The sequence below is a fragment of the Vulpes lagopus genome, chromosome 2 (assembly GCF_018345385.1).
Source record: "Vulpes lagopus strain Blue_001 chromosome 2, ASM1834538v1, whole genome shotgun sequence".
NCBI classification, from domain to species: domain Eukaryota; kingdom Metazoa; phylum Chordata; class Mammalia; order Carnivora; family Canidae; genus Vulpes; species Vulpes lagopus.
This window is the reverse complement of record NC_054825.1, coordinates 148462000-148481778: the sequence shown is the minus strand read 5'-3', so window position 1 is coordinate 148481778 and position 19779 is coordinate 148462000. Positions and strand designations below refer to the sequence as shown.

Genomic DNA, 19779 nt, shown 5'->3' with positions numbered 1-19779 from the left:
AACGCACTCGAAGAAAGTCTATTTTGGTGTTAGTGTCAGGCGCCGCCGACAGCACGTCAACCCCGGGGCGAGAAGCCGCGCTCTTTCCCCCGGCCTGGGAGCTACAGGGTTAATAGCGTCACTTTCCGGGGCCGCCGATACGCGGTCGCCCGACGGGTCCTTTTAAGGGCCAAAACTGACGCGTGGCGCCCATAGATGAGGTCATAGGAGCGGACCAATAGAAATGCCTAAGTTCCGTTTTCCTGGCTGATTCCTAGCCTTTAACCCCAGGTCCGCGACGGAAGAAGGAAAAGGCGGGGCTGGGGGGGCGGGGCCAGTGGAGGAAGCGGAAGCGGCGCCGTGGAACGTAGGCCCGCTCCGGCTCCGGCACCGGCCACACGCCTGCTCCGGCCGCACGTGTGAGGTGAGCGCGGCGGCAGCCCCTGGAGGGGTTCGCTCGCCGCCTGCCCGGCGCCGCGGGGCGGGGCGGGGGTGTCTGTCCGAGCGGCCGGGCGCCTGCCGGACGGTCCTGCGAGCTGGGTCCGCCTGGACCCCGTTCGGTCTCTGAATTCCCGGCCGGGGCCGCTGCGGGCCGCCATCGCTCCGCCCGGGGCGAGCTGGGGCTCGGCTTACAGCCCGCGTGCACAGCTGCGAGTCGGCGGCGCCGGGACGGAACCGAGCTGGGGGCTGAGGTGGGGAGAAGGGAGCCTGACCTGGCCTGCGAGCTGAGACCTGGGGCGGGGCGAGAGGCGGCTCTGAGCTCTGCGAGCCCGGGGGGAAAGCACTTCACCCAGAGGCGGTACCCGGGGCTGGGTCCCTGCGGGGGGCGCTGCGGAAAGGGCACCGGTGTGCGCGGGGTCGAGGGCGGGGGCGAGGGGGAGGGCGCTTCGCTAGGACTTTGGAGGCCGGCAGCAGTGGTCCAGATCTTATTTCGATACCGTGGGAGGACATTCTCTCTCCACCCCCCCTCCGCATTTTTAAAGATTGTGTTTGTTCATTCATGAGACAGAGAGAGGGACAGAGACACAGGCAGAGGGAGAAGCAGGCTCCCTGTTGGACTCGATCCCAGGACCCCGGGATCACGACCTGAGCCGAAGGCAGAGACGCTCAACCACTGAGCCGCCCAGGGGCCCAGAACATTCCCCTTTCTATTCTCATTTGTAGGGAACCCTGGGGGCTTAGGAGGAAGGAACACGACAGACACGGGCTTCTCTAGGAATTGTATAGAACTTGATGATGCGTGAGTTCTATAATTGGAAAGTATTAATGGTTTGGATTAGGGTGGTGGTTGTGGAGATGCAAGTTAAGGGTTAGAGGTATTTTTAAAGGGGATTCAAAAGAACTTATGGGAGGATGGAGCTGAGCAGACAAGGGAGAGGAAAACGTCAGGGGAAGATCATCGGCCTTCCCCTGAGGGGTGGCGTGGGTGATGTGCCCCTGGCTGAGAGGGGAAGAGTAGGATGGGGCTGTTAACGCAGTGCAGATATAGTTAAGGAATTTCATCTTGGACTTCCTGAGGGCAAAGGGCCTGTGAGTCCTGTGAGTGGAGGTGTCAGGCAGGCAGTTGGTACTCAGGTCTGGGACGCAAGGAGCAGTTCCTTGTGGGAAACAGTGTGGGGGCCTACGCATAGAAAGCCATGGGATTGGTTGAGATCACTTAGGAAGACACCTGGAGAGAGGAGGGGAAGACTTGAGAAATGCCACTCTTTAGAGGTTAGATATTGAATGTTGACCTCTTTCAGAGTGTGGTGCTTGCTAAGCCTGCTGAGTGGGTGGGATCAGTTACCTGTCCCCCATCAGGGAAATCTTGGCTATTTTATTTTACAAGACAAAATTGGGCTCTCAGTTCTATGCCTTTTGGACATCTTATACATAATTCAGTTATAACGCTCAAGCATGTTTTGTTTTAGTTTTGTTTGCTTCTGCTCCACCACTTTGAATTTCTTTCTCATACGTCTTTTTCAAACTAATAATTTTCTGGCACAGAGTGTGTAGGTATGCAATATATTTCAAGTCCAAGGTGTGAAGTTACAAGAAGGGCATCAAAATGTGCCAAAAGGGATTAAGAAGGAAAATCGTTTGGGAAAGAAAGGAGGCATACGGAGGAGAAACAATAAGAAAATTGTTACTGAAGCTGGGTTTGAAGGATGGGTATTACTAATAGAATGGCTTTAGGGCCACCTGGGTGGCTCAGGCGTTGAGCATCTGGCTTTGGCTCGGGTTATGATCCGGGGTCCTGGGATTGAGTCCTACATTAGGCTCTCCTCAGGGAGCCTGCTTCTCCTTCTGCCTGTGTCTCTGTGTGTGTCTGTCTCATGAATAAATAAATAAAATCTAAAAAAAAAAAAAAAAAACGAATGGCTTTAAAGTTTGAATCCTGAAAAAGAACAGTGAGGAAGTTTGGCTTCTGCTTGTTGTTTGATATAAGGGTATGTAAAGACCAAACTTTGAGCGGCTTCAAATGCCAGTGTGAGTTTGAAATGTTTCCTGGAGGCAGGGGGAAACTTTTGAAGGTGTTGGCGCAGGGAGATGGCTCGAAATTGGAAACTTTGTGGAAGATTAATCAGGCAGCAGCATGTGGGTCATAGCAGATCAGATCCACTGCAAAAACCAATCTGAGCAAGAGATAGAGCCTGAGTGGAGAAGAGAGTCAAGAACAAAAGAGAGTTCTGAGAGCCACAGTAATGTGGTGGTTGGATATGATGATACAGGGTCCCCAGGCAGATGCATTTTGCTAAGTGAAAGAAGCCATACCCAATGGGCCATATATAGTTTGATTTCATTTATAAGACACATTTGAAAAACAGGCAAAACAAGAGGGATGAAAAACAGATCACAGATTGCTAAGAGCCAGGAGAAGGTGATTGCAAAGGGACTCACTGGAGACTTTTTGGAGTTAGGAAACTGTTCTCTAAGGTATCGAGGTGGAGGAGACGTGACTGTGTTTGTCAGAGTCGGCACCGTACATTGAAGAGTAAACTTGACTGCAGATGATAAAAGTCAGCCAACATATCTGGAAATGGGATGCAGGTTGCTAAAAATAAATCTAACTTGTACAAAATGTATAAAATAACCTCACTGATCAAGGTGGTGAGGGAGTTGGCGTAAGTAATCTTGAAAAACAGTATTTTGAATGGATGCTGTGAGGGAAAAGGGGGAAAAAGGCTGTACATAAACTGTGTCTTATAGTTGTTAAATTTGTTTCCCATAGACATACAGTTTAGCACTCTGAAGCTACATGTGCTGCACAAATCAATGGGGGATTCTGGGAGGCAAGTGTCTCATCATCAAGGGGGGGGAAGCAAGAGGGGGGGGGAACTAGAGCAAATTAGAGTTGGAGACAGTAGAATGAACTTACTTCACCCAATGTGTCCACATAGGTTAGTATACAGACCTGTATTACCAACTCTGTGTGGTACCCTCAGATCCTACTATTCTCAGTAAAAGGAGCCAGGGTTCCTGGAGAAATGGCTGATTTCAGGACTAGTGCGGGGAAAACAGGAGATGAACTTGGAAGAAGTGCTAGGAAGTAAGGACATGAAAAAAAGATACAAGATGGGCCATGTCATCCAGGCATAGAAGCACAGGAGACTGCCACCTGGCCAAAGCTGGAACAGTTTGAGCAACGGTCACTATAGGGTTGGGTTCTGTCTCAAGTTAGGAAAATACATGTGAGACCACAATGATGTATAAATAATGGAGAAGAAGAGACAAACTTTCCTTACTGAAGAATTAAAAATATTAGAGTAGACATAACAAGGGAAATCACCCTCATCACCATGGAAACACCCCAATAATTGCTGCAGGCAGGATCCTCTGGAGGACGCTAAAATCCGAGGGATACACATAGGGTACTTGCATAATCTCAAAATGTATCACCCCACATATTTGTTAGTTGCTGTGGTGATTTTAACATAAAGATTTTTTTTTTTTAATTTTATTTATTTATGATAGTCACAGAGAGAAAGAGAGAGAGGCAGAGACATAGGCAGAGGGAGAAGCAGGCTCCATGCACCGGTAGCCCGACGTGGGATTTGATCCCAGGTCTCCAGGATCGCGCCCTGGGCCAAAGGCAGGCGCCAAACCGCTGCGCCACCCAGGGATCCCTAGAGATTTTTTAACAAAATTCTTTAGTACTCCTCCCGCTAGGAAGTGGAGCTTAATTCCTCTCCCCTGGTGTGGGCTGAACTTGGTGACTCTGCTTCTAACAAGCAGAGTATGGAAAGGGACAGATGATAACTTTACAGTGGAAAAAGCCAGCAAGCACTGCCTTAACCAAGTGATCAAGGTTAATGTCACCGCTACGGATACTTCACCTCTGTGATACTCTCCAGAAATATCCATAACACCGGTCTAACCATGAGAAAATCTCAGGCAAACCCCAAATGAAGAATATTCCGCAAAGTGCCTGACCAGGACCGTTCAAAAGTGTCTTGGTCATGAGAGAGAAGACGGAGAAACTGTCACAGGTTGGTGGAAGCTGAGGAGACTTGATGACTAAACGCAGCGAATCCTGGAACAGAAAAAGGACTGGCAAAACCCGAAGTTGATAGTATCATGTTAATGTTCTTTCGTAATTTTGACAAAGCTCTGGGGTGGGATGTTAACTTTAGAGGAAGCTGACTTGGGAGTGTACTGGAACTGTCTTTCCAAACTCTTCTGTAAAACTAAAATTATTTCAAAATAAGTGGTTAAAACAAATGTAAAACAAATTTTACAGAAAATCTGTAGATGACTGGATTTTTAGAGGAGTTTAAGCATAGAAGAACTGAGGAGGCAGGTGTGGTGATAAAGCATCCAAATGATAAAATGACCCTACGGTTAACCAAGGACTTAAGGAAAGGTACATAGGGGCATGGCTAAGAGCTATACTTGTAAAGCCTAAACCAAGTTGTACTTTCCAGAGAGTTGTTTGGAACCTTACTGTCCCTTGAGATGTTTCCAGAAAAGTGAGTCAACTAGGGTTCCAAAGTATGGCGTACTTTAGCCTGTGCTTGGTGACCAATGGCTTCAGTGAACAGATGAAAAGACTCTGAAAGCCTTTCTTTAAAAAGCCTAGTTAATTATTTTCATTGAATGCAAAATACATGCCATCTTTGAACCTTCTTTTTTCTTCTACCCGCTAGTAGTCTTGCAAAATTAGTTCTTCAGTGGGAAATTCTTATTTTAGAAATATCTGGTATTGTTTAGGGATTTCTCAGGTCTGCTCTAGAGGATTGGCTTTAGAACTTTGGAAATGAATTGAATGTATGACTTTGGAAAGTGGAGAAATAGCTAGATGACATTTGTTCTTGATCTATTCACTATTTTCAGGAACCTCGGGCAATTGAGGGGGTTTTGTCAAATACCCTGTGCATGATGAGGTCTCTGTACTGAGAAGTGACTTGTTTGATTTCCTCTAAATATTACCTATTCCAACATAATCTTATTTTTTGGGGGGGGTCACTGAAAATTATTGGTCATCTCTAAAAAAAGCAATTTGAAGTTAGTCTTTATTTCAGCTAATCTGGGTTATATAGGGAACTTGTAGGAGGTAATCTTTAGTTTTCTTTCATTAATTTAACCATATGGTAAGTGCAGCCTGTTGTTTGTTCCAAACTTTTTAGGATGGAAACCAAGAAATCGAATTGTGAAATTGTCAGTTTCTTATCTCAGAGTCATCCTAGATTATTAAGAAACACAAACATTGACACTTCTATCATATTTAACGTTAGTAATGGTTTGTTTTTACCCAGAACTATTGGTGAATCATTGTCTCCAGATATCACACATTAGCCAACGTGTGTGTGTGTGTTCTTAGTTTTTGTATTGGTATCTTGTTTATTTTTATTTGTAAAATCTTAAAAGCATTGCTTTCATAGTTCCTGGACTTGGGCCCTGGTGTTTTGTCCTGCATCTGTGAACCCTGGGGACTGAATGTGGACTGATGGATGACTCTTACTGGCTGAGAGCAACCCAGGGGTTATTTTTGGGTTTTGTTTTTGTCTTCCAGAACTGCTATGATGGAAGTTAAAGGGAAAAAAAAGTTCATAGGAAAAGGTGCAAAGACATCACAAGAAAAAAAAAGATTTCATAAAAACAGTGGTAAGAAGCCATAGCAAACCATGCCTCCCATGTGGTGGTGGTGTTCCTGCAATTGGAGGGAGGGGTTGGTGGGGTGAAGAGGCCTAGAGCAGATGCCGCCTGTATTCATGGATCAGGATTAGGAAAAAGTAGGAGTTACTGTGTCTGAAGTTTGTGTGTTTCCCATGAAACTAAGACATCTAAGAAATTGCCAGGATAATTGGGGGATGCTATACTCACGGGAGACCCCTGATCTTAGCTGGGAATGCTGCTGCCTCATTTTCTTCATTAATTTACTGCAACAGTTCATGGTAACCTTCGATAAATTGTGCCTGATAAATGCATACTGCTGGTGAACTGAATACTTTTCATCTTTAGTGTTTCTAATTGTGGAGTCTCTATTACTCCATCAGGTGTCAGTATTGCAGAACAGAAGAGTCAGGGACTCTGTAAATGCCTAAGTGATTCCTAAGTAATCTTATTTTTTTCCTTGCAACAATCTTAGGGCATAGCTGTTGCAGTTTTCATCTCCTTTGTTAGGCACTTCATTTACAAGGTTAGTTAGCTGATTTTTATCAGATAACTGTATTATAGGCTTTGAGGAAAATTCTCCCAAAGTAGCAATTCTGAAAAATTAATGCCTTTAATTCAATATGCTATTTAATAATAATACATCCTTAAAAAATTTAAATACATTGGCATCTTTAATTTTAATTTGATATGTGATTTAATACAGTATTTCTAAATTTTAAGCACTTTTTTATTTTTAGATTCATTGTTATTAAACTTAAAAATTATGTGTGAAGACTTGAACAATAAGAAGTCATTAAGGTAGAATACAATATATAAATAATATTTTTATCTTATCAAGTAATGTTACATGCTTAAAATGGGAATACACCTGACTGACAACAATAGTTATCGATAGCATTATAGATAGTTTTTATTGCATTTCTCTAGTTTGTCAATTTTCTCTAGTGAATCTGTATTATAATTTTATAAATTAGAAATTTATTTGAGAGAGAAAAAGCACACATGTGCAGGTGGCAAGGGTGGAGGGGGGGTTGGGGCAGAGAGGGCAGAGGGAATGAGAGAATCCCAAGCAGGCTCCTTTCCCAGCACAGAGCTTGACTTGGGACTTGATCCCACAACCCTGAGATCATGACCTGAGCTGAAATCAAGTCAGATGCTCAACCAACTGAGCCACCCAGGCACCCCTAAATTAGAAAAGTTTTAGATATTGTTTTGATTTTTTAAAATCCCACTTTCTGTATTTGACAGTAGGACAAAGCATGTTTTGTAAAGAACACCTAATTTTGTGTAACAAATACCAGTGGATAAAAGAGATCTAGGCTCAGGATCACTGAACTCTGATAGTTACTTATTATTGTCCCTAGATTCTGGTTCGTCAAAGACATTCCCAAGGAAAGTTGTCAAGGAAGGTGGACCTAAAATCACATCTAAGAACTTTGAGAAATGTGCCATAAAACCTGGGAAAAAAGGTGTAAAGCAGTTCAAAAATAAGCAACAAGGGGATAAAATACCAAAGAACAAATTTCAGCAGGCAAATAAATTCAACAGGAAGAGAAAATTCCAGGCAGATGGTAAAAGTGATGGTAAGTCCTGATGACTTAAGCATTGTCCTTGAGGAAACCTTGCCCCTCCTGATTTGTTGTGCATGGGGTGGGCAGTAGAAGTCTGGTAGAGATCTCCCGTTCTTATCCTGGACAGGCAGCATTTGGGGGCATGGGGGGCAGGCGGGAATCAGTAAGCACCGGAAAGCACCTTCCCTGGGCAGAGTTGTCTGATGCTTAGAGTAGCTTACTTCCTAGGCCCTTCCTGGCTGTGGAGTGAAGCTGAGCTGGAGCAGCTTCATACAGTGGAACCTCAGTGAAACATCCTTTTTGTAAGCCAGATTTTACTGATTGATTGGATGATTCATTTGAGTTTTCTGTGCACTTTGCCAGGAGATGAGAAAGAAAAATTATAACAACCAGTAGGGGTATAGGACCCCAAATAAGCCAAAGTTCTTGGCACCACATTTTAAACACATATGCATTCTCACATTAAGACCTAACATGATGTAGCCCTGGTTCCTTTTCTGTGGGAGTTCTGTTCCTGACATGTCAAAATGGAACTCTAATTTTATGTTTTCGTATTTTCATATCAGCACCTGGGGGGGGGTTGCATACTAGAGACCCCGAAAGTTGTTATAAATACTGCAGTCTCACCTGGCAGGTGTTGGGGGCCCAGAGGTTTGTGGAATTAAATAAACTCTGGGTCAGCACTTCTCCTGCTGAATGGTGCATGGTGCCCTGATAGAAACAGGAAGCATGCCCTCAGTTTCCTGTGATCTCTGGTTACTAGGCTGAGAACAAATAAGTAAAGGCAAAGGGAATAATTAAATACACTGTAGTAAAGTGAATAGCCATTAAAAATTACATTCTTGAGGAATAATTGAGTTTTCTGGAAGAATGCTTACAGTAGAATAATGTTGAAGTAAAGCACTAAGATTCTGAATTTTTAAATAATTAATATAAAACATGCATAGGGAAATGGCAGGAAGAAAATGTTACTAGTTATACATAGGTCTTGATAGGAGAGTTTTGTTTTTCGCATTTTCCAACTTTTTTTTATCGTGTATATTTTCTAATCTGAGAAGGGGAGATGTTTAGAAGTAAGTCATTGTCCAAAGGATTCCTCGCAGGATACTCATATAAATAATACCCGTTTTATTAAGTTGTTCTTTAAATTGGGTTTTTTGATTCATTTGGTAAGAGACATAGGTTTTGATGACAAAAATGCTAATAGAATAATAGAAAGATATTAGACTTGCAGAACATTACTCTGTAGAAAACTGAGAAATTTTGATCGTGTGCTGTCATGAGGAAGATGCAGTGGAGCACAAAGTTTCAGAGTTGTCTCTGGGCTTCAGCCCTGGTTCCACCACTGAGAACTTGTGTGGCTTTGGACAAGGAATGAGATGAACTCCTGATTGCCTTTGTTTCTTCAGTGTGAGGCAAGCCATATTACTAGGATTAGTGTTAAGACTTAAATGATAGATAACAACACTCCCAAGTAGTGAAAATTTTAGTACGTTCTTTCCCATTTTAGTTTGGATTAATTTTTCTTTACATTAAGAACTGATGTTTGTTTACATTAAGAACTGATTATACCGAAAGACCAAGGATTGTAATGTTTTAAAGTAGAATTTCTTCTTCACAGTTGAAAAGGAAGCTTAACATTTTCAGTTGCTTTTACAGTCCTTTTAATTTTCTTTTTTTTCTAAATAGATGTCCTGTTAAGAGTCAGTGTGTAACTGTTGAATGAATGAATGGTTGTTTTCAACCAAATTTAAGATGTATAAACTGCTTAGAAAATGAAATAAGGCATAAGTTCATAGGGAATGGTATTTTTCCAGGGAATATTGATCCCGATAAGTCATTGCCCTGTGTACCTAATTTGTACTGGTTTATGGCATTCAGAATGTTAAATGTAATTTATTTCTCTAATGACTGAATAGTTTCTTTTATGACTAGAATCAGCAGCCAAGAAACCTAAATGGGATGACTTCAAAAAGAAGAAGAAAGAACTAAAGCAAAGCAGGCAACTCAGTGACAAAACCAACTATGACATTGTTGTTCGGGCAAAGCAGATTTGGGAGACATTAAGAAGGTAATGCTACGTAATTACATCTTTTTTTTTTTTAAGATTTTATTTATTCATGAGAGAGAGAGAGGCAGAGAGAGACACAGGCAGAGGGAGAAACAGGCTCCATGCAGGGAGCCCAATGCGGGACTCTATCCCGGGTCTCCAGGATCACACCCTGGGCTAAAGGCTGCACTAAACCACTGAGCCACCCAGGCTGCCCATGTAATTGCATCTTGATCAGTCCTTTGTGAGGGTGGGGGAGCACCAGTGAACCCCGTAAATAGTGAATCGTTCTTTGCTAACCTGCACAGTACTTGGGTTATCCAGGGAGCACTCAGCACTCCACTAGATGCATCAGTATTGGATATCTGCCCACGGCAGAAGTGTGCAGGATCATGAGGATGGTGTCAGATATATTTATGAAAATGCATGAGAATCAAAATGGATTGGAAATTCTTCCTGACAGAGTTCTGAGAAAATGAAGGACAATTTCTGATTGGCTCGGTTTTGAGATACTTAAGTGTTTGGTCTCTTGGACTTGTTTTACTATTTTCTTTACTTTTGAGGTTCCGGCTATGAAGATTTAAATTGATGCATAAAATTACACCTTGTGAGATGAGTTCTTGTCTTTGAGAAAATTACTTTTCTCTGGCTGCTCTGGAATAGTAATTTTAATGTCAGAGGTTTGCTGCCTCCGAAGAGAAAAATCACACCTAACTGGGTGAATGTTCCCTGGTAGGGTTTTTAGCTTCTTGTGTTTAATGTAATGTCTTTACTTAAGCTGTGTTTCTTCTTTATTCTCATTTATAGAAAAGACTGTGACAAAGAAAAGAGAGTGAAGCTGATGAGTGATTTACAGAAGCTGATTCAGGGGAAGATTAAAACTGTAAGTAGGGCAGGCTCATAGTTAACGTATAACTTGAAATTGGCTCACTCTCAGTAAAGGCTAGGTGACTATTCATGATCAGTGAAATTGTTTTAAATGCATTTGGCCAAAAATTTCAAGTTTTTACAGTACTGACCAAAAAAAATTAATAGTGGGGGGCCTTACTGCTGGGAAATTGCTACAATATCAAGTATTTGGCTATGTCATTTTTAAAAATTTAAATCCGTGTTCTTTAAAATTGCTTTGAACTCCATATGCTTCCGTATGTTCTAAATTGCTGACTCTTTTTGAATATATGACATAAACAGATGATTATTCCTTCTTCAAACATCATATGGAGATCTTTAAAATATGATAGGTTTGGGAGTTACTAAACAAATTTTTAATGTTGCTGTTTAATTGTATTTTATAATAAACTTCTGTTGACTCTTGTGTATTAGGATAAATACTTAGTTAACTATTGACTTGTCAGACAACAGACTTAGTAACTTTGGGAACCCGGGGGGATGATCTTGCCAAACCATATACATAGGTCTAATTAGATGCTATTTTGTATTTTGAAGTAATGTCTTGAAATAAGCAAGTTCCCAGCAGCTGCTTCCTTATTTATCCAGGAAGAAAGGTCTTTTTAGTATAGACCTCCTCCTCAGCTCCAGCAGTAGTCTGTTACCCTTGATTTATAAAGTATTTTACCCTCCAGATCCTTCCCCAGCTACTGTAGTTTGATACTGCATGCCCTTAGGTGCTAATGTGGCATTCAGATCCTTACTCTGCTGCTTAAAATGCATGTGCCTTTGGACAGTAATAATCTGTATTGATGACTGAGAAACCATGGCATACTTTGTTTCATTTAACTTAATGTCTTCGTCCCTGATGGACATTTACTACATCTGGGACTCAGAGAAGTTAAGTTTTATCCCCAGAGTCAGAGGATAGCATGTTCCTTAACTTCTCATAAACTTGGTTTTCTCATCTGCAAAGTAGATATAGCAGCACACCCTTAAGGTTGCTTTGAGGTTTAAATGAGAAATATGTATTGAAGCATAGATCCTGGTTATATAGTAAATAATGTATGCACAAAACAACCTTCTTTTTTAAAAATCTTGCTTTTAGTTTTATCAAAAATATCTCTACAAACCTCCTCTAAGAAAATTCTTCTGGGGATGCCTGGGTGACTCAGTGGCTTAGCACCTGCCTTCAGCCCAGGGCGTGCTCCTGGAGTCCTGGGATCGAGTCCCACATCAGGCTTCCTGCGTAGAGCCTGACTTCTCCCTCTGCCTGTGTCTGTGCCTCTCTTTCTCTCTCTCTCTCTCTCTGTGTGTGTGTGTGTCTCTCATGAATAAATAAATAAAGTCTTTAAAAAAATTATTCTGAAATTCATGACTTTGATGGAAGTCTGCCTTCATCTTCTGACTTGCTGGAATTAAAAATTTTAAAGACAGAATGAGCAGCAAATAATAAGCACTATTAAAGTAGACTGGTATGTAAAGCATAATTTTTCATGACTGATTATTTGTGGTTATTGCTATAGAAAATTGATCCACAAGTCCTGCAGTGAAGATCTGATTTATCCAGTAGTTCAGGGATATTTATCCAATAGTTGAAATTCAGCAATTATTGTAGGAATAAGACAGATATATATGTTCAGGGATTTTTAAAAAAAGATTTTATGTATTTATTCATGAGAGACACACAGGAAGAGGCATAGGCAGAGGAAGAAGCAGGCTCCCTCTGGGGAGCCTGATGCAGGACTGGATCCCCAGACCTGAGACCACGCTCTGAGCCGAGGGCAGACAACTGGCGTCACTATGTGTTCAGGGATTATAATGAAAATGTGAGAGATGGAAGGATTACCTTACAATTGCCAACGTGTATATAGATAAATTTACTGATACAAGGCTTTTAGGTCTGTCTTCTATCTATATCTTTGGTTGCCAAGCCCAAACATTCTTAGATTGCTTATATGAGAAAAAAAAATCACAGAGTAATAAAATTTTGAATTAGAAAGTTTCCCTTAGGAAAAGTAGCTTTCAGAGAAATGAGAAACACTGTGCATCTAATCATTAGACAAGTTTCGTTTGGTTTGAATTATGATAGGAATTGTGTGTAACGGTTAAACCTCTCCCTGTGTCTCTGCATTGGTAGGCAGCAAGACCAAAGAATCTCATTTTGTACAATTAAAACAAATATTTCTTCTTCCAAGTAACCTAGGGTGATTTTATTCATGAAGACCCTATGCTTTTCTAGCAAAGAATTCTAAAAGACATGCAATAAAACATGAATACCGTGATAGAAACCTAAATCTTCAGAGAGTATTCGTCTAAAGGCCTAAACTGGTCTTTATTGCAGATCGCATTTGCACATGATTCAACTCGGGTGATCCAGTGTTATATTCAGTATGGTAATGAAGAACAGCGAGAACAGGCTTTTGAAGAATTGCGAGGTATTTCTTAAATGTTGAAGATTAATTGTGATTATTTATAATAAGTCACTCTTTTTTCTCTTGAAATACCCAAGGCTGCCCTGGAAGATAATTCTTGTTGAGGGAAACCATTATGTTCTCTACGGGACTTTTTTTGTTTTTATTTGCTCCTTGCACGTGATAAGGAAGGGAGTTGTGTTCCCACTATTGTGCATAAAATTCTGCAGTTGTTTCTGGAGGACTGAAATGAGCTTATCAAGTGACTGTAATGTATTTTTTTCAGATGATTTCGTCCAATTAAGTAAAGCCAAATATTCCAGAAATATTGTTAAGAAATTTCTCATGTATGGGTGAGTTTTATTTTATTTATATACTATATAAATATTATTAGTTTTTATTTTTTATTTTTTTTATTTTTATTTTTTTTTTATTAGTTTTAAAGGTGTGGATACCATTAGTGCACTTTGGGATAATATTAATTGCCCCAGTCAGATGCTTGTCATGTTGCTGGGGAGCGTGGTCTTAAAAGCAGTTCTTGAAGTAATGTAAATTATGGCATTGCCTTCACTACTCTGCTGGGTGTACTTTGAAGCCCTGGAGGAAAAGATTACAGGATTTAGAAGGTGGAAGGCTTAGAGGGGGAAGTTGAGGAGTGTTTGCAAGGTTTGATAGGTTAGGAAATGTCGGGATAGGAGGATTTCCTAAATTAGCTAGAATTGCTACCTGTTGCAATTTCTTTTTTTGAACGTAAGGTGCCAAAATGTGCTAATGAATAGTAGAAAAGTTTGTTTGACAAAATTTCCAAGTATTTCTGGCTATAGTTGTGAGCTGCTAATGTTAGGATGAACGTAAATACTTGTGATTAAGCTCTGTTTGAATACAGAATCCTAGGTATGTTGTATTCATGTATCCCTGCACCTTCGACTTTTACTTTCTCATTTTAATGTGGGGAAGGGACACCAGGGACCTGCTCTGCACTGGTTAGTTTGCTCTGCATCTTGGGTCACTTGGTCCTCACCTCAACCTGCATTCTTTCTGTTCTGTGACCAAAGAAGCTGAATCACAGAGAATTCCAGTAACTTGCTCCAGATCTCTCAGCTGCTAAGCAAGAGTTAGGTCTCAGATCTCAGTAGCAGGCCAGCTGCTGAGGGAAGCTGGGAAGCTGGAGGTGGGAAGACGGTGCATTTAGCTGTGCTTCTCATAAGCGTTTCTGTGGGGCTGACCACCTGGCATGTTGATGGGTTGACTTCAGGGAAAGTTATGTTTTGTTGCCACCCAACTTTCTTCTCCTGTCACTGTTCTTTTCCCACCATCACACTGGGTATAGGAGTAAGCCACAGATTGCAGAGATAATGAGAAGTTTTAAGGGCCATGTGAGGAAAATGCTCCGGCATGCAGAAGCATCCGCCATCGTGGAGTATGCCTATAATGACAAAGCCATCTTGGAGCAGAGGAACATGCTGACAGAGGAGCTCTATGGGAACACATTTCAGCTTTACAAGGTGACATCACAGGACATCCTGCAAGCGTTTTTCCGTTCCCTGTGTGCTGTTCCTGACCTTCCATTGCCCTGTTCTCAGGATATATTTTTGCTTTGTCTGGTCCATTAAGAGACTATCTCCTACCCTTTATTCTCTTAGATTATTTCGTCTCAGGTGTGATGAGCAAATGATCAGACTTAGATTTCTTTCTCCCAGAGCAATATTTCTAAATCCCCTTTAAATTAAACTACCTTGAGCAGCCCAGGTGGCTTAGCAGTTTAGCGCCGCCTTCGGCCCAGGGTGTGATCCTGGAGACCCGGGATTGAATCCCATGTCGGGCTCTCTGCATGGAGCCTGCTTCTCCCTCTGCCTGTGTCTCTGCCTCCCCCAACCCTTCTGTCTCTGTCTCATGAATAAATAAATCTTTAAAAAAAATTTTAAACTATCTTGTTACTCCCTCCCAAGTGTTCTGTGTAATGCTTCAGTACATCCATTTCTGGTAGACTGAATAGATGACTCTTAGTAGTTAGCAAAGCTTTGTACCCACTCCCTAGCCAGCTCTGGCTGAAGTGCCTCGGGCTCCCCACTGCTGCCCTTCTGTGTGTCTTTGGGGTGTGGACTGTCCTTCTCTAGGTTGTGTCTAGGGAGGAAAGGGAGTAGAGACAACCAGCCTTGGATACAGAACAGGGATTGAATCAGAAAAAGCCCAGTAAGGGGACTAGGATCAGTAAAGGGTCTGTTTCAGATCTTGGGACACATATGACACATTCTGTCTCCAGGGATATGGATTCTTTTTCCGGCTTGCTTCCCCTAGTCAGTTTCAGCTCCTGGGTTGAACTTAGTGCTTGTTTTCTTTTGTAACAGTCACTATAAGAATATCTACCTAATTTGAAAATGCATGGTGGCAAGAATTTGTGAGCTGACTACTTCATTTTAGGATTAGGCATGTACTAGGTGCCTACTAACTGATTGAGTTGGTCAGTTGTTTCGTATTTTGTGTTTTTTTAATTTTTATTTTTTTTTAAAGATTTTATTTATTCACGAGAGACACAGAGAGAGGCAGAGGGAAGCAGGCTTCCTGCGGGTAGCCTGATGCTGGACTTGATCCCGGAACCCTGGGATCACACTCTGAGCCGAAAGCAGATGTTCAACCACTGAGCCACCCAGGCATCCCTGTTTGGGTACTTTAAATACACTGATGAGCATACAGAGTGTGAATCAGATGAAGTTACTCCATGAGTGTGTCTGCAGAGGAGTTTCATTATAGAATTATGGGAAATCTGAAATTTATGTTAAGTTTATTTAATTATGATTGATTTTCTTTTGAAGTTGAAGAAACTTGATTAAATTTAGAGGGGTTTGATATTTCTCGTTGCAGTCTGCAGATCACCCAACCCTGGACAAAGTATTAGAGGCACAGCCAGAAAAACTAGACCTTATCATGGATGAAATGAAGCAGATTCTAACTCCAATGGCCCAAAAGTAAGAAAGCTGTCTTTGTCTTTTCTTAGTATTTGAAGGAAGAAAATGTTATATAATCCTTACATAGAAAAGGTAGATATTTTATAATAGAAGTTTCTGTTTGGGAAACTATTTCATTGTAAAATTTCAGTGCTCAGGTACGTGGCTTTCTTAGCATTTGTACTGTAGCGGAGTGGTTAAGGCATAGCCTTTGGAACCCTCACTGCCCAGGTGTGAATCCTGGTGCCCCCCCCCCCCCCTCAGTTACTAACTATGTGACATTGGGCAACATAACTTCTGTGTGCCTCAGTTTCCACATCTATAAGATTGGGATAATATTAGTACATATTCCATGGAGGTTTATGAACATTAAATGGATTAATATTTCCAGAACGCTCAGAAACAGTCCTGTGCCCAATAAAGACAACCTGTGTTGGCTAGCCACTCAGATACTCCCTGTCACCTTCACATCTTTGGTGCCTTGAGCTTCAGCCTCCATTCTACATCTGCATTCAGCAAGTGTCACACTATGAAGCTTAGATCGATAAGGTGTTGTTGCAGTTGCTGATGCTATTTCGTTCTATTCATGTTTTAATTGTGCTAAAATTATTTTATCAAACTAAGCATTGTGAAGGGTGCTTGACAGAAGGAATATAGCCATAAAAAAAAAAAGTGCCCATATGGATTTCTAATCAATTACGTGTCCATTATTGGGTGAAAGCATAGATATCTTTACTGAGGATGGTAGAGTGTCTTTGGATGATGATAAATCTTGGCTGATTACATACTAGAAATTTATATTCTGGTTTTGACTGTAGAGGCTACTAAAAGATTTTTATATTCTGAAAGTTTGATTTTTTTCCTTAATTCTTATAGTCCATTACTGAAAGATATATTCTGTCTGTGACAGATTACATTTGCTGAAACCATCTCATTTGGTCTGATTATGTTAGGACAATTGAAGCCACCTCTGTCTCTTTTACCGTAGTGCCAGATCTGACATAGTCACTTTTCCTTTTCTCTCTTTTCAGGGAGGCTGTGATTAAGCACTCATTGGTGCACAAAGTATTCTTGGACTTTTTTACCTATGCACCACCAAAGCTAAGATCAGTAAGTTCTTAACTTTTAGTTTTTAAACCAAGCATAGAGGAAGAGCCATTTTAAAATATGAAGTGCTGCTTTGATGTAGATTGTCTTTTGGAAATTTTAAAGAGAGCTTCCTTCTTTCTTGCCTTCTGTTTTGTTTATTGTTTCTTTCTCTCTCTCTTTCTTTCATTCATTAGAGGGAGACAGGCAGAGGCAGAAGGAGAGAGAAAACCTTTCGCAAGCTCCAGGCTAGCATGGAGCTCAATGCGGGGCTTGATCTCAGCACTCTGAGATCATGACCTGAGCCAATATCAAGAGTTAGACATTTAGCTGACTGAGCCATCTAGAGGCCCTGTTTCCTTATTTAGAGAAGATAGGGCACTAATGGTCCTTTAAACAAGTCTACTAATACCATTTAAATATTTTCCAGAAGACAGTGGAATTGACCAAAGTTTTATCAATCTCTGGATTTTTATATTTTAATTATAAGCCAGAAACTATCCTCCAGCTAATCATACTGAAAATTAACTCACAAACAGACATCCGGCATTCAGGTAGTTTGAAATTCACCTGTGCTGATACAAAAATCATGTCAACGTTAAAAGGTTTGGGGAGGACACTTATGTAAAAACTAAATGGACTGTGAAAAACTGGACCTTATATGCTAGAAGGATAAGGGACAGAGAGTGAAGGTAATTTGTACTGCCATTCATGTCAGTGATAGGAATACAAAGAAAATTCATCACTTAGTCCCCTGAACTTTGCTTGCCTCATCAAACTGAAATCATTGCCCCTTTGTCCTCATTTCAATAGTAAGGGATAACTGAAATAATGACCCTGACTTCTTTTTAACAAATATGCCAGATTAAACATTCTTAGGAATTTTGACCCTCCCATATTGACATAGGGAAAAGACTTTTCCAAGAGTCGCTGCTCACTTAAGCTCGTGGCTCAGTGAATAGAGCAGCTGCTGCTTCTCTTTTGGGGATTTCTCTCTCTCTTCTGCAGAGCACACTTTCTGACACATCTGTATTAAGGCTGGACTATATTTTGAGAAGTGAGAATATGAGCACTTGGATGTATTCAGTGGTAGAAAATATTTTTTTAGTGTTGAATGTATTAATAACAAAATAATCGTTGGGAACTTAGTGTGAATATACAGTAATGAGACCAATCTTTCCTGGGCCTGGGGGCATTGACTCCAATGGGATATCTTTGAATAGATTCGTAAGTTTAGGTATGTAAGCTGAGACCTGTGTTTTTGAGACCCATCCTGAGAAAAGATTGCAAAATAGTTACGGGTGAAATTGCTTGTTCCTTACTGATGAAAATAGGCACCCACCTTTCTCTTTCATGGTTGGAGACTTTATTTATTTTGATTAAATTTTTAAATTGGAAATGAACCAAAATGAGGCCCTGCAGCTTTTAGATGTCAGAACTCATTTACATCTATAGGCTAGACTTCCCAAATATAATTAAAGAACTTATGTATTGACAATGAAGAAGAAAGTTTATAAACAAGCTAAACTACCTTGTAAGAAATTAGTGACTGAGTTTTTATGAAAGGGCCCATTGATAAATGAAGACCTAGTCTAATAGATTAATTTTTCTTAGGGAAATGTTACTTAAGTGCTTTTATGGTGAATTATTAAAATAATTTCTAGAAGTAATCCAGTGATAAGCTGAAATAGAGAAACTTTTCCAGGGAAATTAGTGTTTGGTTCTCTGCTCATTATATACACGACGCAGGGAAGAACTTTTTTTTTTTTTTTTTTTTTTTTGCTTTACTGTTAAAAATTCCCTTCTTGGGATGCCTGGGTGGCTCAGTGGTTGAGAGTCTGCCTTTAGCTCAGATTGTGATCCTAGATCCTGGGATCCAGTTCCACATCAGGCTCCCCGCGGGGAGACTGCTCCACCCTCCACCCATGTCTCTGCCTCTCTCATGTGTCTCTCATGAATAAATAATCTAAATAAACAGACCAAAAAAAATCCCCAAAATTCCTTCTTATGATAGTCACTTGCTAGGTTTCTTTTTCTTGAAGTCTTTTAGACTCTACTACGCATACATGTATATTTTTGAATACATAGTGGTAAAACTCCTCAGGTATTTTAATAGAATTGCTACCACTTCTTGTTGCTATTGATGGGGAAAATATGTTTTTAAAAAAGTTATCTCTGCATGCTTCTCTACAAAATGAAAAGTTAAATTGTTTACTATCTATACTCTCTTTCATTCTCTGTGCATCAGTGTTCTTCAGTAGACAGATTTTAAAAAGGCAGGAAGAAAGAATAAAATAAAGCTCTGGTGTTATTTATTCCTGCAGGAAATGATTGAAGCCATCCGTGAAGCAGTGATATACCTGGCGCACACACACGATGGCGCCAGAGTGGCCATGCACTGCCTGTGGCATGGCACGCCTAAGGTAAATGTGTTCCTTAGGGCTTGAATTACCTTCCCTTAGACTTGCCCTCTCCTATGGTCTTTGCCCCCATGTGTATAAACAATGTTATCTTTGCCAAGTTGCACCTAAGGGCCTCACAGGAATTGGATTTTTCTCAGGGCCTAGTGTTTCTTTGTTGGAATTTTTATTAAAGTATAAAAAAGCTTGAGTTGTCTTCATTTGAAAAGGGACCTGTCAAACAAGTCAGCACAATATTTATGTGAGGCTTGTACTACACAGAAGTTTTGGCATCTGTTTGCTCATGTGGGTTTTAAGCACTTTGAAGGAAAAGTTAAAAATTCTTGTTAA

At 40.9% G+C, this 19779-nt stretch overlaps 1 protein-coding gene across 1 annotated transcript in view; it reads left to right on the top strand.

Moving 5' to 3' along the window:
• Positions 1-315: 315 nt before the first annotated feature.
• The window catches only part of PUM3 (pumilio RNA binding family member 3), a 44364-nt gene continuing 24900 nt past the window's right edge, over positions 316-19779 (top strand). The window contains exons 1-11 of the mRNA XM_041745197.1: positions 316-403; positions 5972-6063; positions 7440-7658; positions 9582-9717; positions 10504-10579; positions 12929-13022; positions 13285-13351; positions 14329-14503; positions 15861-15964; positions 16975-17053; positions 19354-19452. Coding sequence (XP_041601131.1) covers positions 5979-6063; positions 7440-7658; positions 9582-9717; positions 10504-10579; positions 12929-13022; positions 13285-13351; positions 14329-14503; positions 15861-15964; positions 16975-17053; positions 19354-19452 — 1134 coding nt within the window. The 5' untranslated portion in view covers positions 316-403; positions 5972-5978. The remainder of the gene's footprint in view (positions 404-5971; positions 6064-7439; positions 7659-9581; positions 9718-10503; positions 10580-12928; positions 13023-13284; positions 13352-14328; positions 14504-15860; positions 15965-16974; positions 17054-19353; positions 19453-19779) is intronic.